This window comes from Miniopterus natalensis, chromosome 12 (assembly GCF_054644295.1).
Source record: "Miniopterus natalensis isolate mMinNat1 chromosome 12, mMinNat1.hap1, whole genome shotgun sequence".
Taxonomy (NCBI): domain Eukaryota; kingdom Metazoa; phylum Chordata; class Mammalia; order Chiroptera; family Miniopteridae; genus Miniopterus; species Miniopterus natalensis.
The window spans coordinates 68700406-68719154 of NC_142092.1; the positions used below are offsets into that span (position 1 = coordinate 68700406).

At 48.3% G+C, this 18749-nt stretch overlaps 1 protein-coding gene across 3 annotated transcripts in view; it reads left to right on the plus strand.

Moving 5' to 3' along the window:
- Positions 1–18749, plus strand: part of LRSAM1 (leucine rich repeat and sterile alpha motif containing 1) — a 32162-nt gene that overhangs the window by 1809 nt on the left and 11604 nt on the right. The window contains exons 2-16 of one of the 3 annotated variants that reach the window (XM_016210999.2): positions 208–311; positions 692–748; positions 1288–1332; positions 2260–2337; positions 4089–4157; positions 5208–5292; positions 6224–6345; positions 8217–8307; positions 10532–10662; positions 12663–12692; positions 13102–13224; positions 13556–13695; positions 13968–14012; positions 16120–16190; positions 17376–17475. In XM_016210999.2, coding sequence (XP_016066485.1) covers positions 240–311; positions 692–748; positions 1288–1332; positions 2260–2337; positions 4089–4157; positions 5208–5292; positions 6224–6345; positions 8217–8307; positions 10532–10662; positions 12663–12692; positions 13102–13224; positions 13556–13695; positions 13968–14012; positions 16120–16190; positions 17376–17475 — 1259 coding nt within the window. In that variant the 5' untranslated portion in view covers positions 208–239. The remainder of the gene's footprint in view (positions 1–207; positions 312–691; positions 749–1287; positions 1333–2259; positions 2338–4088; positions 4158–5207; positions 5293–6223; positions 6346–8216; positions 8308–10531; positions 10663–12662; positions 12693–13101; positions 13225–13555; positions 13696–13967; positions 14013–16119; positions 16191–17375; positions 17476–18749) is intronic. The other 2 variants (XM_087822929.1, XM_087822928.1) reach the window with 2 other exon arrangements.

Consider the following 18749-nt stretch of genomic DNA (forward strand, 5'->3'; position numbering starts at 1 on the left):
ATTGTTTAGGCAGCAAAGAAAGGGTACTGAGCACCTGCCATGCCTAGCTCAGGGCAGAGTGATGGTTGAGATGGACACAGCGGCTGCCCTCAGGGAACTTACAGTCCAGCAGATCAGCTACATGCTCTGTGTTACTGTGCTTCCTGTCCTGGGTGTTGAGGGGCTGTGACAAATTCCCCAGGTCCTAGCTTCTCCCCTGTGCCCTAGTGCCGTGAAGATTGCTCTGGGGGAAAGGAAGGATGCCGCTCTTCTTCCGTAAGCGGAAGCCCAGTGAGGAGGCTCGGAAGCGCCTGGAGCACCAGATGTGTCTGGTAGGAAAAAGGGGCTTCCTCTGAGATCATCCCCACCTCCACTGCCCCCCAAACCAGCCGAGCTCTCTCCATCAGCCACCCCCAGGCCCAAAGGAAATCTCTGACTTAGAGCAGAAGGATGAGGCTGCCTGTCAGTGCTCCCGAGTGTCCTGTACCTCCTGCCATAGACTGATCACGCCTGTCATTACTTGTTCATTTGCTCTTTCCTGCTGGCCCTCAAATCCCTTTAAAGGAGGGACCATTGGTCCGCCTACAAAATGGACTAGTTGACCAGATGCTGCCCATGGTCCCCTGCAGATCCTTAGTGCTTTTTCTTTGCCTGGTTTGTCCACTCTGCAAGGATGTTTTGCTTGAAACATAAAAATTATTTTTATCCTTAGGCAAAAGAAGCTGGGGCAGATGACATTCTTGACATCTCTAAATGTGAGCTCTCAGAGGTAAACTGGGGTGGTGTTCTGGTTGTGAATTTGATCTGTCTTTTTTCCCTTGAATCATGGGTCCCTTGGAGAGACAGGTGTGGACTAGGGCTTTCAAAGGTCCAGAAGCACTAGTCAAGAGATGTTTCTCTAGGTTTTGTTGCTGTCCAAAAGACTCGAGATGATCTTTGGCCTCAGCATAGTCTTCAAGAGTCAAGGAGTCTACTTAGAAAACGGACCCACAGATTCCTAGGAGAATCTGGGTTTCTCCAGCCTCTGCAAAGTACCGGAGATCTTTCTCTTGACCCTGATAGAGTTGATGATGGGGATGGGGCAGGTGGGCTAGAGCAGGGCAGGGCCACCTCCTGCCAGCTGGTTGAGAGGGCTGATCATATACCCCAAGCAGCATTCCTCACCCATCCTTCCTTGGGCTTAGCCGGTCACATCAGCATTTTGCATTGTTCACCTCCTGCTCCCTCTCTCCCTCACGGGTGCCACTCAGAAAACGAATTTAAAACTGGCAAGAGAGGAGGCACTGACTCTTCTTTATTTTACCTTAGATTCCATTTGGGGCTTTCGCAACATGCAAGGTTCTGCAGAAGAAGGTGAGACATCATTTTCAGAAAATTGTTTATTGCATGTTTGCTTGTTTGCAGTTAGGTGGGATTTGAGGAGCTCTCTTCCTGGCATCTCTCTTCTCTCGGGTTCTCAGCCTTTCAGCCTGCAGCAGGTCTTTTCACAGTCACGAGAGCTGGCCTGGGCCTTGGGCAGCCCTGGGTCACGTCCTGGCTTTGCCCCTCCTGACTTGGGCAACTTCCTTAAACTCTTGCTTCTCTGTTTCTCCATCTATGAAGTGAGCACATTCGTAGCTTCACTCTCACAGTGCTGTAGTGAGAGTCGGATGAGTGACAGGGAGGGAGGTAGAGTCAGAGACCTAAATGCAAAGGGTATAATGCCTGCCACGTGGAAGAACCTGAGCAACCTCACTTACTAACAATGAAAACTACACTCGCTCATTCTGGTCACCTGGGGAGATGAAGAGTGTAATGCATGATTGTTCAGAAAGTCTTTGCAGCTTTGAATGCGGCTAGATAAGAGTAATCTAAATTGTCTAGATGAAGGTAGGTGAGAAGTTTCCATACCGACAGAGGAGTGAGCTGCTGGACACTGGAAGTGTCCATGCCCGAGTCGATGACTAACAGAAATGACAGATTGAGCACTGGCCCACATCCCAGCCCGGGTCAAGTGCTTTTTATCCGTTAGCTTGTTAGTCATCAGGACAACGGCACCGGGATCCCTTCTCAGAATGGAGGTAGAATTAGCCCTCTAAGAATTAGCCCTCTAAGGTCCCTTTTACCCTTTAAATTCCAGGCCTTAAGGTCATCCAATTCCACTTTGGAGATCCCATCCCCATTCCTCCTGTGGTGTTCGGGAGAGCGGAGAGGTGGGGCGGGGGGGGGGGTACTGTGCCTGCCCTCAGCCTTCCCCACCTGCTGCTCTTCAGCCTAACGTGCGGACAATCTTCCCCGCAGGTGCTGATTGTCCACACAAATCACCTCACTTCCCTGCTTCCGAAACCCTGCAGCCTCCTGAGTCTCATAACCATCAAGGTACTGTGGCCCCTCTCCCAGGCGTTAGGACTCTGCCTGATGTTCCAGGTGCAGCCAAACATCCCTCTGTTCAAGTTTATGCCAGGCAGATTTAATGTAATAATCACGGGTTCGGTCAGCATGGTTTATTGGGTACCTTCTACATGCTGGATATGGGGTGCAGTTACCAAGAAAACCAGCCACAGGCCCTGCCCTCAGGGAGCTTGCCCACTAGGTGGAAAGACTCATAGCAAGCGAACTAGCAGAGAGCAGGGAGAGTGATGGTCCCAGGCAAACAGGAACAGGATGGATGCCAGGCACCTGCCTAGTGGTCAGTGTGTGAAAGCCTTGCAACCTGGGGTGACTCTCTCCTGACTGTCAGGACAGGACTAGGATGTTGTGGTCACACAATACGTGAGGTGTGACAGCAGGACTGAGCTACATGACTGGCAGCACAGGCATCCAAGTACTTTTACGGTTAACTCTAGTGTGCAGAAATCTGGGGTAGTTTTTACTTCTCTTCATTGTGCAACATGGTTATTTTTGCAGTGAGAAGAAGACAACATTAAATATGTTGATATTTAGCCTGACCAGTGTGGCTCAGTGGTTGAGCATTGACCTGGGATCCAGGAGATCGAAGTTCTGTTCCCCGTCAGGGCAGCTGCCTGGATTTTGGACTCGATCCCCAGTAGAGGGCGTGCAGGCGGCGGCCTATCAATGACTCTCCCTCAGCATTGATGTTTCTCTCTCCCTTTCCCTTCCTCTCTCTGAAATCAGTGAAGATATATCTAAAGAAATAATAATAAACATGTTTATATTTATGTATACTCATATTTCACATGTATTTCATATATATGTATATCTTATGCCTTTTTTTAAATCCTCTCTCGATATTTTTTTCATTGATTTTTTTTAGAGTGAAGAAAAGGGGGGGAGAGAGAAAGAGAGAGAAAGAAAAACATCTAGCCCAGCCGGGCATGGCTCAGCGGTTGAGCGTCGACATAGGATCCAGGCGATCGGGGTTCGATTCCCGGTCAGGGCACATGCCCGGGTTGTGGGCTCGACCCCCAGTCAGGGGCATGCAGGAGGCAGCCGATCAATGACTCTCTCATCATTGATGTTTCTATCTCTCCCCCTCCTTTCCTCTCTCTGAAATCAATAAAGATATATTAAAAAAAAGAAAAACATCAATGTGAGAGAGACACATCGATTGGTTGCCTCCCACACGTGCCCAGTTGGGGCAGGAGTTGAGCCAAGGGCACCTCGATATGTGCCCTTGACCAGGAATCAAACCTGTGACCCTTCAGAGGGCCGACACTCTAACCACTGAGCCAAACTGGCCAGGGCTCCTATGCCTTTATGCTCATTTTCATTGTTAAAAAAATTAACAAATACAGGTAAGCAGAAAATGAGGAAAAGCATGATTTCATACCCCAGAGAACCACTATCAATATTTTATTACATATTTAGTAGTCACTTTCTGTGTAAATATATATTTATACTATGAAGACTTTTTCTTTTTAACATGTAAATACCTTTGCATACTTTTTTCACACAACAGTAAACATAAATATTTGATAAAGGATGAAGTGGGATAATACTTTAGAAAAGGAAATGAGGTGGGATGATCATTTAGTGGGAGAGGAAAGGCTGGGTGCTCTGTCCCAACAGCAGAGGCCTGAGGCCGGCGTGCTCTCACCTCTCAGGACTTGAGTTCAGGGGGGCATGTCAGTTGGTCACTGTTAGGTGTTGAGCTTCTCTTTCTTCCCCAGGTTCTGGATCTTCATGATAATCAGCTCACAGCCCTTCCTGAGGATATAGGGCAGCTGAAAGCTCTTCAGGTAAAACTTCTAGAAACAGAAAGGCCACCTCTGATTGCCTAAAGTGAGAAATTGCAGCCACATAGGCCTAGAATGTTCTGGTTGTGCTCCGGCCAGGGAGGCACTTGGCGCCAGCTCCCCTGCCCCTTTGCTGTTAAGACACCCAGCAATGCCCTCACCTTTGCAGTCTGGGCTATGGGCATCCCCCTACCATATTTTTGGCTTGTCCTTTTTGGGATTTCATCATGAGCTTCCACAACTTTACAGAAAAAGAGCCCCCAGTGGGTGCACCTTTTAAAACGCTGAGTTCAGCACTCGGACTCTCTGGCTCTCGTCCAGGCCATGTGAGCAGCCCTCCCCCCATTTGTTGAGGGCTTACTGTGCTCCAGCACAGCTAAGCGTTTCCCTTGCATTGTCTGTTGCTTCAGCCTCCTAGTGAGGCAGGTGTTGACTGTCCCCATTTTCCAGAGGACAGAGCGGCTTTCCTTCACACTTAGAGTAAAATTCCTTCTCACTGTGAACAGTCAGACCTTATGTGATGGGTCCACCTGTCTCTCCAGCCTCCTCCCTGCTTTCTCCCCTGTTCCCTGCAGTCAGCTCCTAACAGCTTCCAGCCTTCTGTGCCCACCTCTCCACAAGGCTTTTTCTCGGCTAATCATCTCAGCCCGAATGTTCCTGAGGATCCTTCCTGGCCTCCCTGTCTAAGCAGATTTACCTTATTCGCCTGTGTCAACCCCCAGATTATTTCCCCGAGAGCACTACTGCAGTATAATTGCTAATTGTGTGTCTTGGTTTGACTATCTCCCCTACTGAAATGTGGTCTGTGTAAATGATGGAACCTCAGCCAGAACGGGGTTCAAGGCCTGGCTTTGCTCTCTTGAGCACATGGTTTTCACTAGTCTGCGCCTCAGTTTTCTCATCTCTCAGTTGGGATCAGAACAACACCTTCCTCACCAGGCTGTTAGGAGAAGGTAAAGCGGTGTGTGTGAAGGGCCCAGATGTTTCCTGGCCTGAAGCAGGGGTATCACTATTGTCTGTATGTGGGTCCCATCAGTTTTTTTTCTTTCTTAGGTATTGAACTTGGAAAGGAATCAACTGACGTATCTCCCACGTTCCATTGGGAACCTGACCCAGCTCCAGACCCTCAATGTGAAAGGTAGGAGTCAAGAAGCCCTGTCCGTGTGACTGTCAGCTCTGTCCCAGGCAGCATCCTCCTGGGAGCCATTGAGCATGAGGGCAGCCAGTCCCGAGGTGTCCCTGTACGCTGGACTGACCACCTGTTGGGTCGTTCTGCCTCCTTGGTAACCGTAGATAGGACCTTGTGGGGAGGAGGCAGGCAGCACTGACAGCTAGGCCTCTGAGACGCCAGCGTGTGTCACACTGAGTATGGCAGTGCGCGTGGTGGACGGACTGCGTGAGAGCGACTCGGGCCCCAGGCACGGTTCTGAGTAGCGTGTCACACTGAGTGAGGAGTAGTGCGGCCACCGCCTGCAAGTCCGTGAGGCCTGGAGAGGGAGGAGGTGTCATCCCCCAGTTACAGAGGAAGAGGAGGAGACGCAGAGCAGTGCCGTGCGCAGGGCCACCCGCATGGCAAGGACAGACCCAGACCGCATGCGCCAGTGGAGTGCCTGCCTCACGGCGCCCCTGCCCTTTCATTGCTCCTGGCTGTTTGGAGCACTTTCTGCACAGAATATCTCAGTCTACCTGAGTGTAGCACAAATGACGATAAAAATAGTGGCGCCCCGTTTACCAATTTCTTGCTGTGATGGACCCTGTGCCAAGGACCTCACATGCGCAATCTCATTGAATTCCTCAATATTCCCATGAGGCCAAATGGTATTCTTTTCCCATTTTACTGATGAGAAGACTGTGACTGAGGAAGGTAAAGTCCGTTTTCCAGAGTCACCCAGCTAGTAAGTTGTGGGAAACTTGAGCCCAGCTCTCTGAAACCCCATCGTCGTATTCTCCCTCACGGAGTCTCAGGGTCAGAGTGAGGCACCCACTTCCCCCAAGTCCTGGTGGGTGTCAGGCAGGAAGCTGGTGACAGGGTTTTGGGATGTTTAGCTGTGCCATTGCGATCTCTTCAGACAACAAGCTGAAGGAGCTTCCAGACACTTTGGGGGAACTTCGGAGCCTACGTACTCTCGACATCCGTGAAAATGAGATTCAGAGGTTGCCGCAGATGCTGGCTCATGTTCGAACCCTGGAGGTTAGTGGAGCCATCCCTCCCGGGGTTCTCTCTGGCCTGCGATGAGGGAAATGTCCAGTGACTGCTGTCCAAACCGGTAGCCACTAGCCATGTGTGGCTGTGGAGCACTTGTGTGTGACCAGTATGACGAAGGAACTACATGTTTTACTTTATTGAATTTTAATTCATTTACATTTAAATGGCTACCTGTGCTCAGTTGCTACCTTATTGGACAGCACAGCTCAGAGCAGTGTTCCTAATTCTGAAGCCATTCTAATTCAGCTGGTAAGAGCTCTGTGATTCGTTTTGTATCGATTGTTTAAACAAAAATCTTTTGAGCTTCTTGGTGGTGCCTTCAACAAACCTGTTTTCAGGATGAGACTGTAACAGCAGTCATTCTTAGTTGAGGCCAAGTTCTTTTTCACATATTCTCTCCTATTTGCCATCAAACAGCCTCCAGGTCAGTGATATTGTGCCTGTTTAAGTCTGAGGGAGCTTCAGCTCTGGAAGGTCCACTGGCCCATTCAAGGGTACCCAGCTAGCCATGGCGAGCTAGAATCTGAGACCAGGGCTGGGTGACTCGGTGAAGTGCTGTGCAGTAGCTACTCCTGCTAGTGATGAAAATGTTCTGTAGTCTGTGCCGTCCAATACAGTAGCTGCTGGCCACCTCTGGGTGTCTGTGTGGCTTCTGAGCATTCGAAATGTGGCTGCTGCATCCGAGGAACTGAGCTTGAAATTCTTCTTAATTTTAATCAATTAGCCCTGGCCCGGTAGCTCAGTTGGTTAGAGTGTTGTCCCAATACTCCAAGGTTGTAGGTTTGATCCCCAGTTGGGGCACAATTAAAAAAATTTTTAATCAATTAAAATTTAAACTTAAATGGCCACACATGGCTCATGGCCACTGTACTAGGCAATGCAGCCCCAGCATCCATGCTCTTAAGCTACCACACTTTACTGTCAGTGACTCTATGACCCCTGTGGGGTTCATTTTCTTTATTCAGTTCCCCAGGATGAGCTTTTCTGCCCTTGGGCCTCCCAACCCCAGGCAGTCAGTTCCTCTGCTCCAGAGCAGGCCCCCCTTCACCCTTATAATTCGTGTTCACTCCGCACCAGCAGGTGCAGGGGCTGCGCTGGCAGGGCGATGGAGGGACGTCTGAGCTGCTCTTCCCACTCTGACTTCCCAGGCCTTGTCCCTTCTCCAGGACTCCCTGGCCCCTGAGGCCTGTGTCTGTTTCAGGCAAAGAGATTATCAGTTCCTGACGGGGCCTTAGGTAACTCATGCTGGCACTTGGTATCAGAAGTCCAGTAGGAAGTGAGAGGAGAGCTTGGTTAACAAGAGCTCGCGTGATGGCCATGGGCAGCTTTATGGAAGGGACCTAGGTCCCTTCTTCCTGGGCTTCATAAACCTCTAAGCATGTGTGTGCACTTGTATAAATATTTATTTTCTTACTTAAAAAGTCATACTGCAGATTATTAAAATTTTCAGTATTAAAAAAAATTCATGTAAAAGAAACCCCAGAATCCACCCTTAGGGAAAACCACTCTGAGTCTGATATATTGCTCTAAATTTTTTTCTATAAATATACCAATCTGAGACTATATGAGTTTTGGTTTTTTGTTTTTACAAAAATGGAATCTTATTCTCTGAACTATCCTATAACTTTCCTTTTTTTTGCTCATTCATGTATTTATCCAAAAACATTAATTAAGTGCTTGCTGTGTGCTAGGCACAGTCCTAAGTTGGTGACGTAGACAGAACGAGGCAGATGAGCTTTCCCTGCCAGGCAGAGGAGATAGTAAACACATATTCATAACTAAGCCGGGTGGTTTTTTATTGTGTTGAGCACTGATGTGCATGACAAATACAAAGAGGGTTCCCCTTGTGCCTGCAGACTCTGAGCCTGGACTCCTCGTCCATGCTCTTTCCGCCGTCCGAGGTGTGTGGCGCCGGCACCGAGGCCATTCAGCGGTTCCTCTGCAAAGGTAAGGCCAGGCAGCCCCCTCCCTCCTCGGCAAGTACACGTGGCCCCAGCCGCTGCCCTGTGACAGCCGGGGCTGGGGCGGCGCAGAGAGCAAGGAGGCCACAGTCTGGCAGGAGAGACAGGGCAACGTCACACAAGGAAATATAATTACATACTGTGGTTATGAGAGTACAGTGGGGTGGGAGTCAGATTGAGGGGCCTCGGGGAGGGTCTGTCTGAGAAAGTGGCTCTGTTGAAACCTGAGGGAGGACTAGGACTTAGATCAGAGAGAAGGATGTTCCTGGCAGACAGAGGTGCATGTTGAAGGGCCATGGAGGGATGGTCGAGTGGCTGGAACCCACAGTAAAGGGAAGAGAGACAGGATGAAGCGAGGTGTCCAGGCCCCTCATGCAAGAGAGGAATTTGATCACATTTGCTTTTTACAAAGGTTACTCTAGCCTCAGGGAGGAGAAGGGATTGGAGGCAGCAAGAGTGGAGGATGGGGGACCAGTTGGGAGGTCACTGGGGTCATCCAGAAGAGACACCATGGTGCATCGGACTTGGGAAAGTGGCAGTGCAGCAGAAGGAGCTAAACCCCAGGCCACCCTGGTGTGGCTGCCAGCTGGGGAAAGTAGTATACAGGCAAACCTTAGAGATATCAGGGTTTCCCTTCCAGACCACTGCAGTAAAGTGAGTCATAATCTCTTTGCTGGTTGTGGGAGGGGGTCTTGCCTTCAGTTTGTAAAAAGCACAGTATCTGAAGTGCAATAAAGCTGAGAGCAATAAAGTGAGGTGTGACTGTACCTAGTTACCCCCTGTCAGGCTGGAGGGCTCCTGTCACCTGTTGAACTTCTAGAACACAGCCAAGACTCGCGTACATATGTGGTCATCTGGTTTATGATGAAAGAGCCATTGCAAATCAACGAGAAAGGAGAGCGAAGTTCTTTTCAGTAAATGATTCTGGATCAATTGGATTCCATGTGGTAAAAAAGTACCTTAACCTCTTCCTAAATAGGAAACAGGCAGCACTAACCATAAAAGACTGATAAATCAGATTTTGTTAAAATCATACTACTTTTCTTCAAAAAAACACCATTAAGGGGAAGGAAAGGCAAGCTATGAAGTTGGAGATGATATTCGCAATACAGATCCAAGAAAGGACTTGATTCTAGAAGAGAAAAAGAACTCCTAGAGGTCAATAAGAAAAAGGCATTGTCTAAAGACATAAATAGGAATTTTACAAAAGAGAATATCCAATAGTCATCAATATCTGAAAAGGGGGGCTTAGTTAACAGGAAAATGCAAATTAAAACTGTGAAGAGATACCTAAGCCCTAACAGCCACGAAAATGGCCAAGGTGAATCTGTCCTTGCCAAGAATTAGCAGAGATGTGGAGCAACAGGAGCTTCCATACACTGTAGGTGGGGGTGTAAATCAGAACTCTTCAGAAAATGATTGTTGGTATCTAATCAAGCTGAACATTCAAATACCCTGTGACCCATCAATTCCATGCCTAGGTCAATGCCCAGGAGAAACGCATGTAAGTGAGTATATGACACAGCAATCAAGAGCAAACTGCGGTGCTGCTGCGGCAACACTCTGGGTGACCCTCCCCGACCCAGTGTGCGCTGGGAGAAGCCAGACACGGGAATACGCTTGAACTCTGACCAACACTGATCCCTGCCTCTTGGAGCATGTTCACTTTTAAACATTCATCAAAGCTAAAAAGAAAGGTTGCCACCTAGAAGAAGGTAGTGGCAACATATATACTCAAGGCTATTAGCTATAATGTGTAAAGAGCATCTACAAATCAGCAAGAATAAGGCAAACAACCCAATAAAAAATGGGTAAATTATACAGGAGGGAACTGTAGGGCCAGAGAAGGCAAGCATCTTGCCCAAGGCCTCACACACAGGAAATCATGGGTAAAGCTGGGTCTTAAACTCAGCCTTCAACTCCTAATCTCAGGCCTTTTTCTCACCTTATTTCCACTTGGATGTAAAGAGGCAGGTGGTGGTCCTCTATTCACTCAGCCGGAGCTTACTGAGCACTGGCCACATTCTCGCCAGGGGTTAGGACTGGTGAGCAACCTGAGGGCCCAGTCTAGGGCAGAGGAGCAATGGCCTGAGGTGGGGGTGGGACAGGATGCTGAGGAGGGAGGAGGAAGGCAAGGGCGGCAGAAGCTAGAAGCTCCAGGTACCTGGGCTGCCTCCTCCCTCCTGGTTAGCTTGCATCATCTCTTGCAGAGTCAGGGCTGGAATACTACCCCCCTTCCCAGTACCTGCTGCCAGTGCTGGAGCAAGATAGAGCCGAGAACTCCCAGGACAGCCCTGATGGGCCCACGGACAGATTCTCCAGGGAGGAGGTAGAGTGGCAAGTAAGGTGCACCTGCCCACTGGCACGTGGAGAGGGGGCGCTGGGCATTGGGGGGATGTTCAGAGCTGCAGCCCATAGACTCCATCAAACTAAAATTCACCTCCATTGAGACCGATGTGCTTAGTTAGGTTGCTTTCTCAAGGCCAACTCTGGCCACTCACCTTAGGAGCCCACCACTCATCAGCTGCACCGTGCTCCTCTCTGCCGATCCCTCTGGAACCCTCCCCACTCACCTTCCCCTGCTAACTCAGTCGTCCTTCAGTTCTCTGTTTAAACATCGCCTCTTCTGAGAAGCCCTCCCTACACACCAGCCCAGGTCAGGTCTCCTGTCATATGTTCTCAGAGCGCCCTCCCTGTCCGTACGTTTCCTTGGGAGCACTTAACACAACTCTAAGTTAAACGAAATGAAGTGTTACGTGGGAGGTGATTTGTTTAATGTCTGCCTGTCCTGCTGGGTGGAGCTGCAAGAGAGTGGGGCTCATGTCTGTTTATCGCTCTCTCAGTAAATACTTCCTGCCTCAGTGCCACTCGCTGTACAGGACACCCGTCAAGCTCTCAGTTTTGTGAGAAAGTCAGATGGGCACACACATCAGCACCAGCAGCAGGCCCGCTCTCCCAGGTCCCTGTTTCATGCACATGCACCAGTAGAGGCACACCTTGGAGAGGTTGCAGGTTCTGTGCAGACCACCACACTAAAGCGAAGATCGCAATAGAACAAATCACAGGAATGTTTTGGTTTTCCAGTACATATAAATGTTACAGTTTACACTGTAGCCTATTAAGTCTGTAATAGCATTATGTCTAAAAAATGTACATACCGTAATTCAAAAATACTTTATTGTTAAAAATGCTAACCGTCATCTAAGCCTTCAGTGGTGGAGGATCTCGCCTCAATGTTGATGAAAACGCAGTATCTGTGAAGTGCAGTAAAATGAAGCATAATAAAACAATGTATTTCTGTATATATATTTTCCTAAAAGCGCAAGTTATATGTAAGTAGATGGGTGGGCTGGGTCTGAGACTGATACATGGGGTGGGTTGCAGGGTATCCGGGATTGGAACTGGGAGTGTTCAGTGGGTACTTCTTAATTTTTAAAAGGAGAATGTGTTCAGATGTTATTCTTATAGTTAAAGATTAAGTTTTAAAACTTCACTCTTACTTTAGAGTAGGAAAATACTCTATTTCCTTATGGGATGCTACTTTTATAGCTCAGGCAGAGACTGGCCCTGGTCTCAGAGCCCAAGAACTAAATAGAAGGTCCACTAAAAAAGTGCGTGTGTTTGTGCATTTGTGTGGGGGGGTGTAAGTACAGATGTCATGCATGCTCCTTGTTATAAATCTAAACAGTATAGAAATGCACAGCATAAGTGGACGGCGCCCCCCACCCAACAGTCCCCCCTAGAGGTAGTCACCATGAACTGATTAATGAGCCTCCTTCCTGACTTCTGTCTCCGCAACTCCAAATCTCGGAGTAGTTTCATGGATGTTCTTACAAGAGGGGCCTTGCTGCACACAGGGTGAAAGATGGCAGGCATCGCTCTGTGTGGCCTCACCCACACGCGCCCCGTTACATTATTTGAGTTGCGTAGTAAGCCTCTGTATGGCTGCTCCACGACTCTGAAGTGATCACCTGGTAATGGACATTTGAGTTCTGTCTAGTGCTTTCCCTCTTTTGAACATTCCTGCAGGAATTTGGGCGTGTTTGGTGGGCTAGAGCTGGGTGCTGCACGTGTGTTGTGCAGACATCCAAGGAACTCAAATATCCCAGTTCTTGGTCTCCTTTTCTGAGCACCAGGCCTTCTCAGTGCTGCATCCCCAGAACTGTCCTGAAGACCTTCCTACGGTGTGCCAAGCCCCATGGTTTCAACCCTGACGTCCACTAGAAACCCCCCCAACCCCCACCCACCCCACCATTCTGATGCCATCCTCTGGGGTAGGCCTGGGAGTCCGAATGGTGTCAGGCTGCCCACCTTCTCTGACGTCCGTCTTTTTTCCCCCAGAATAGGTTCTCAGACTATGAGAAGAGGAAGGTAAGAAACTGCCTTTTGTCCTCTGTCACTTTTCTTCTTATTAACAATCTCAACAATTATAAAAGACTTTAGGAAACAAGTCTTTCCTGCCTCTAAACTGGAGGGTAAAGAAGTGCTTTCCTCTTACATAGGTCACCTCAGCACATCCTCACAGCCTCAGTAGGTGGCCGAGTATCTCCACTTGACAGATGCGAAAACTGAGGCTCAGAGAATTTGAGCCCAGCCCCAGGCTCTAAACCACAGGCCTCTGCCAGCGAATAGCCTGTTTTATTACAGGGGTCCTGGGCATGTTGCTCAGCCTTAAGACCTGCAGCCTCACTATTCAGTTTCAGGGTGGGTTCACCCTGCTCCCATGTCCTAATGCCCACAGAGCCTGTGCCAACAGTCACCAGCATCTCTATTCTTTCAGGAACGGAAGATGCTGGAGAAACTTGAGTTTGAACGGCGCCTGGAACTCATGCAGCGAGAGCATGCCCAGCTCCTTCAGCAGAGCCACAGTCAAAAAGACGAGATCCTTCAGTCCGTCAGGGAGGTTCGTGAGCAGCCCAGTGGGGTCAGGCCTGTCTGTGTGCCCCGCCAGGGCTTTCAGACAGCAGCCCAGGTCCCTCTGATATGGGAAAGCAGTGGGCCTGAGCTCTCTCACTTCCATACTCCAGGGCCTGGGGGCCTTTACCTCACCTAGTCCAGCCTCCTCAATGGCAGTGGACACCCTGAGCCCTAGCAAGGGAAGGGAGCACCTGGTCCAAGGTCACACGGAAAGGGGATGGGAAATCTATTCTCCGAACCCCGCTCCAGGGCCCCTCACTACCCTAGGGCATTAAGGGGGTCCCAGCTGCTCAGAACCTCTGCCTGCCCTGCCGCAGGAGCAGTCCCGGCTGGACCAGGGCCTCAGCGAGCACCGGCGCTACCTCGACGCAGAGCGTCAGCGGCTGCAGGAGCAGCTGAAGCAGACAGAGCAGAACATCTCCAACCGGATCCAGAAGCTCCTGCAGGACAATCAGAGGTCAGGTCCCTGGCCCCCAGGCCCCGAGACCTTCTCCACATGATACCCTCGGAGGAGACCAGGATGGGGGTCTCCTCACAGGCTCTACCCCTGCACAGTTTCCAGCATTAGGACCCAATCTTGGTGCTGCAGTTTGCACCAACTTAAAGAGGAGAGACTGATTGGGCATGACCAGCTCTTGTCATGGGGTGGCCACTGATTGGACCTGTGCCTCCCCGGTTCTCATCTGTAAAATGGGTGGCTGCAGGGACCCTTCCTGGGTTTCTCCACAGGCAAAAGAAGAGTTCTGAGATTTTGAAGGCACTAGAAAATGAAAGGTAAGTGTTCTGCTCCAACGCCTTCTCACAGCTCCTTCCGGGGCTGGGGGTGGGGCTTTGGGGTTGGAATGTCTCATGATTCTCAAGGATTATGCCAGAAAGTTTTCCTAAAGTTATAAGGAGATTCACCTCATTAAGGAATGCACATTCCTGACAAAAATTGAGATGGGAATAAGAATGTATGTGTAATGTCCAACTATATTCCTAATACAAAAAAAAATACCAAAAATCTACATTTCTAGGGGGGGAAAGAATTTGGTTACATGAATTATGTACCAAAGAATAATTATAGCCATTCAGTTTCTTGTAGAAGAATATTCCTTATTAAAGGAAACACAATATATTGCTGAGAAGAAAAGTGGGGTCTACAGTCTATCATTTTTTTAATAATGTTTTACTTTCAGTTACAGTTGACATGCAGTATTATGTTGGTTTTATGATTAGCCGTTATTGATTAGATCATCCTGATAAATCTCATACCCGCCTGGCACATAGTTATTAGAATATTATTGACTGTTCCCTGTGCTGTGCTTTACATCGCCATGACTACTGTGTAACTACCAGTCTGTGCTCCTCAATCCCTTCACCTCTTTCACCCAGCCTCCCCTCCCATCTGCAGCCATCAGAATGTCCTCTGTATCTATGAGTCTGTTTCTGTTCTGCTTGTTTTTTTGTTTTTTAGATTTAATTGTTGATGGATGTGTATTTATTGCCATTTTATGGTTCATATTTTTTATCTTTTTTTTTTTCTATCATCCCTTGGAGACACTATATTTCTGTGCTCAGAAAGTGAAAAGACCCACCCCCAGTGGTTTACACTGAACATTATTGAGGTGGGAATTAGAGGCGGTGATATTTTTTTTCCCTTGTGTTTTCAGTATTTTCCAGTTTTACTGCATTGAGGTGCACCACTGTAGTAATGAGAAAAGGTGACAGCTGGGAGGGACAAACTCCTCCCCTTCCCCAGGTTCTCTGAGTTCCCAAAATAGGATCATGGACTTTGCTGCTGTCCTTATGCCCAGTCTTGAGAAGACCTCCTGTAGGGTGCTCCCACCAGGTTGCAGGGCAGCCCCATCGCCCCACCCACTTAAGTTGTGGTGCTTGCAGTAGCCAGGGGTGGTCAAGGCCAAGCTGAGTTGTGGCCAGTGGCATCCTTTATTTAGCACACACTGACCAGTTGCCCTCTCTGTGCTGCGCCTGGGGTTCAGCAGTGCACCAGTGTAGCCTTCCTGGAGCAGCCTGTGGTCCTGGGCAGGGGCCAGAGGTGCTCAGATGATCCATGGTTGTTCCAATGAAGTTAGTCCCTGCGGAAACACTAAAGGATTATCCATCCAAGTCGTCCAAGCCACTATAACCTGTTTAGTGTAGAAAAAATGCACACACATGCAGCATGCACATACAAACATGCAATTACCTTTTATATTTTCATTTATTATATCATGGATGTATTTCTATGCCAAAAACCTTATTATTTGTAATAACTGTAGGGTATTCCACTATATGATTATATCATAATTTATTTAATTGGCCTCTATTCATGAACATTTGTTTCCAGTTTTTCATAATTGCAAATACTATTACAGTGAATATCTTCTAAATATATCTTTATGTATTTATGTGAATATTTTTGAAGGAACTATTCAAAGGATATGATAGGTAATGCCAAATTCCCTTCCAAAAAATATTTTGCCAGTTTACACTCTTCTCACCAGTATATGAAAGTGCCCATTTTCCCACCTTCCTTGCCATCACCAAATGACTATCAGTTTTCCTCAACCAACCTGCTAGGTGAAAAGATTTTATTTTCTTTAGTTACCAGTGATATTATGCATCTTTCCATGTTTATTGGTCACTTATATTTAAGCATCAGTAAAATGGCTGTTTGTGTCCTTTGCCCATTTTTCTAAGGGAATGTTCATCTTTTTATGTAAGAAACTCTTAACTACAAGGCTGAAGGTAAACAGGGCCCCAGTGGAGGGGTATGATGCAGCAGGAGCACATCTAGGTTGGCACATCAAGGAGGACTTCCTGAAGGAGGTGCCGTTCTTCTGATGGCATTCCCTATTGGAAATGTTACGTTTGCTGAATAAATGGATTGTTTTCCTAGAATAAGAATGGAACAATTGATGTCCATAACCCAGGAGGAGACAGAGAACCTGCGAAGAAATGAGATTGCCTGTGAGTCTCAGGGTGGGGAGCAGGGAGGGCTCATGGGGACAGAGCTTGGCTATGTAGGGGTACAAGGGTAGACAGCCCTGTCTCTGTTGGTCACCTATACAGGGTGACCAACCCCTTGAGAGGGGAAGTATTCATGAAATGTAAGAAGTGGTATATTTAGTGTGGTAACATTTTAATTTTTTATTGTGGTAAAATATATACAACATAAAAGATACCATTTTAACCGCTTTTAATTGTATAGTTCTGTGGCGTTAAGTGCATTACTGTGCAGCCATTACCACCCCCATCTCCATAATTCTTTTTGTCTTGCAAAACTGAAACTCCACCCATTCAGTAACAACTCATCATTTCCCGCCTCCTGGCAACCACTTTTCTACTTTCCGTTGCTGTGAGTCTGATTACTCCAGGTTCCTCATCTAAGGGGAATCATATGGCATCTGTCTCTTTGTTGACTGGCTTCTTTCACAGAGCATGTCCTCGGGGCTCCTTCATGCTCCAGCATCTCTGAGCGCCCTTCCTTTTAAGGCTGAATCTGTTCCACTGTGCGGATGTGCTAGGCTCTTCACCTGCCATCCGTCAGTGGGCGCTGGGGCTGCTTCCGCCCTTGGCTGGTGCGAATCGTGCTGCTGTGAACACGCATGTGCACATACCTATTCAAGTCTCTGCTTTCAGTTTTTTAACTTCAATGTTTTAAAATCCACAAGTATCCATTAACATTCGACTGGAAGAATGTGTATCAAAATGTAATAATATCTCTGGGTGGCAGATTATAGGAGATTCTGTATGTGCTGTCCCGTGTTTTACAATGAAGCAATCTTTCAAGCTCAAGTTACTTTTATAGTTGTAAAGAAAAAAGGATTTCTTTGCCCGGCTGGGGTTGGCTCAGAGGTTGAGCATTGACTTAGGATCCAGGCGGTCGGGGTTCAATTCCTGGTCAGGGCACATGCCCGGTTGCGGGCTTGATCAGTGACTCTCTCATTATTGATGTTTCTATCTCTCTCTCTCCCTCTCCTTTCCTCTCTCTGAAATCAATAAAGATATATATATTTTTTAAAAAGTTAATTAAAAAAAAAAGAAAAAAGGATTTCTTTGAAGGGTGACAATCAAGTAGGTGACTAGGTGAACCCTACGAGGCCACCCCAGGGGTGGCTGCCACTCCCTCAGCCCCATTCCATGTTTCCTCAGCCGCCATGCAGCAGATGCTGACCGAGAGCTGTAAGAACCGCTTCATCCAGATGGCCTATGAGTCTCAGAGGCAAAACTTGGTCCAGCAGGCCTGTTCCAGGTAAGGTAAGGAGAGGCTTCCTGAGGAAGGGAGTTGGGGGAGCCCCGGCCACCCCGGCCTCTGCCATGCTATCAGAGGCAGGTGGTGACTGGTCTTCATGACTTTTCTAGCTGGACCCCTTGACTGTGTTAGGCCATGATAAAGTGACAGTGCTTCATTTTATTACGCTTCACAGAAATTATATTGTTTACAAATTAAAGGTTTGTGGCAAACATGCCTCAAACAAGTCTATTGGCACCATTTTCCTACAGGCTCAGGTGGTTAGCATTTTTTAGCAATAGAGAATTTTTTAATTCTAGTATGTACATTGTTTTTTGAGACATAATGCTATTGCACACTTTTTTTTAATATATCTTTATGGATTTCAGAGAGGAAGGTAGAAGGAGAGAGAGAGAAACATCACTGATGAGAGAGTCATTGATCGGCTGCCTCCTGCGCGCGCCCCTGACTGAGGATCGAGCCCGCAACCCAGGCATGTGCCCTGACGGGGAATCGAACCGCGATCGCCTGGATCCTGGGTTGATGCTCAACCCTGAGCCACGCCCAGCCGGGCGCTATTACACACTTAATAGATTGTAGTACTGTGTAAACATAGCTGATATGTGTGCACTGGAAGCCCCAAAGTTCTGTGACTCGCTTTATTGCAAACCCACAGTATCTCGGAGGTGTGCCTGTCATCCCCACCGCTCCTGCACTTCCTGTATGCCAGGCACTCGGTCACATGATATGCGTAAGCCTGTTGAGTCTCTGGAGGGACTATATTGTTACTACCCCCATTTTACAATCACAGCTCATGCTCAGAGATGCTGTGTGACACACCCAAGGAAACACAGCTAGCCAGCGACAGGATTCGAACTCAGGCAGAGTGGGGGGTGCTCTTGACTATGGTGGTCTCGTCATTGCCAAGGGTCTGCACAGGTCAGGGGCAGGGTGCACTGGGGGACGGTGATAGGGTTGCCTTCAATGCTGATTGCCACTCTGGGTCTGACTTTGCAAGTTCGCCATGGCACTGTGGGTTTGTCTGTTGAGGGAGTCACAGATGTCTGGCAGAGCCAGGTAAGAAAAGCCCGGTCAGTGCTCAGATAGCAGCGGGCCAGTAGCCCTGGTTGTGCTTGTGTTTCTCCTCCCATCCAGGTGGCACAGCTGCCAGCCTCCCCTGTGTCCTCAGGCACAGGACTCTCTCCCTCTTTTCCTGGTATATGACATTGTACTCAGGAGCACGGGCACTTTTTCTGTTAGTAACTGTGAAGTCTTGGGCGAGTTACTTTCTCTTT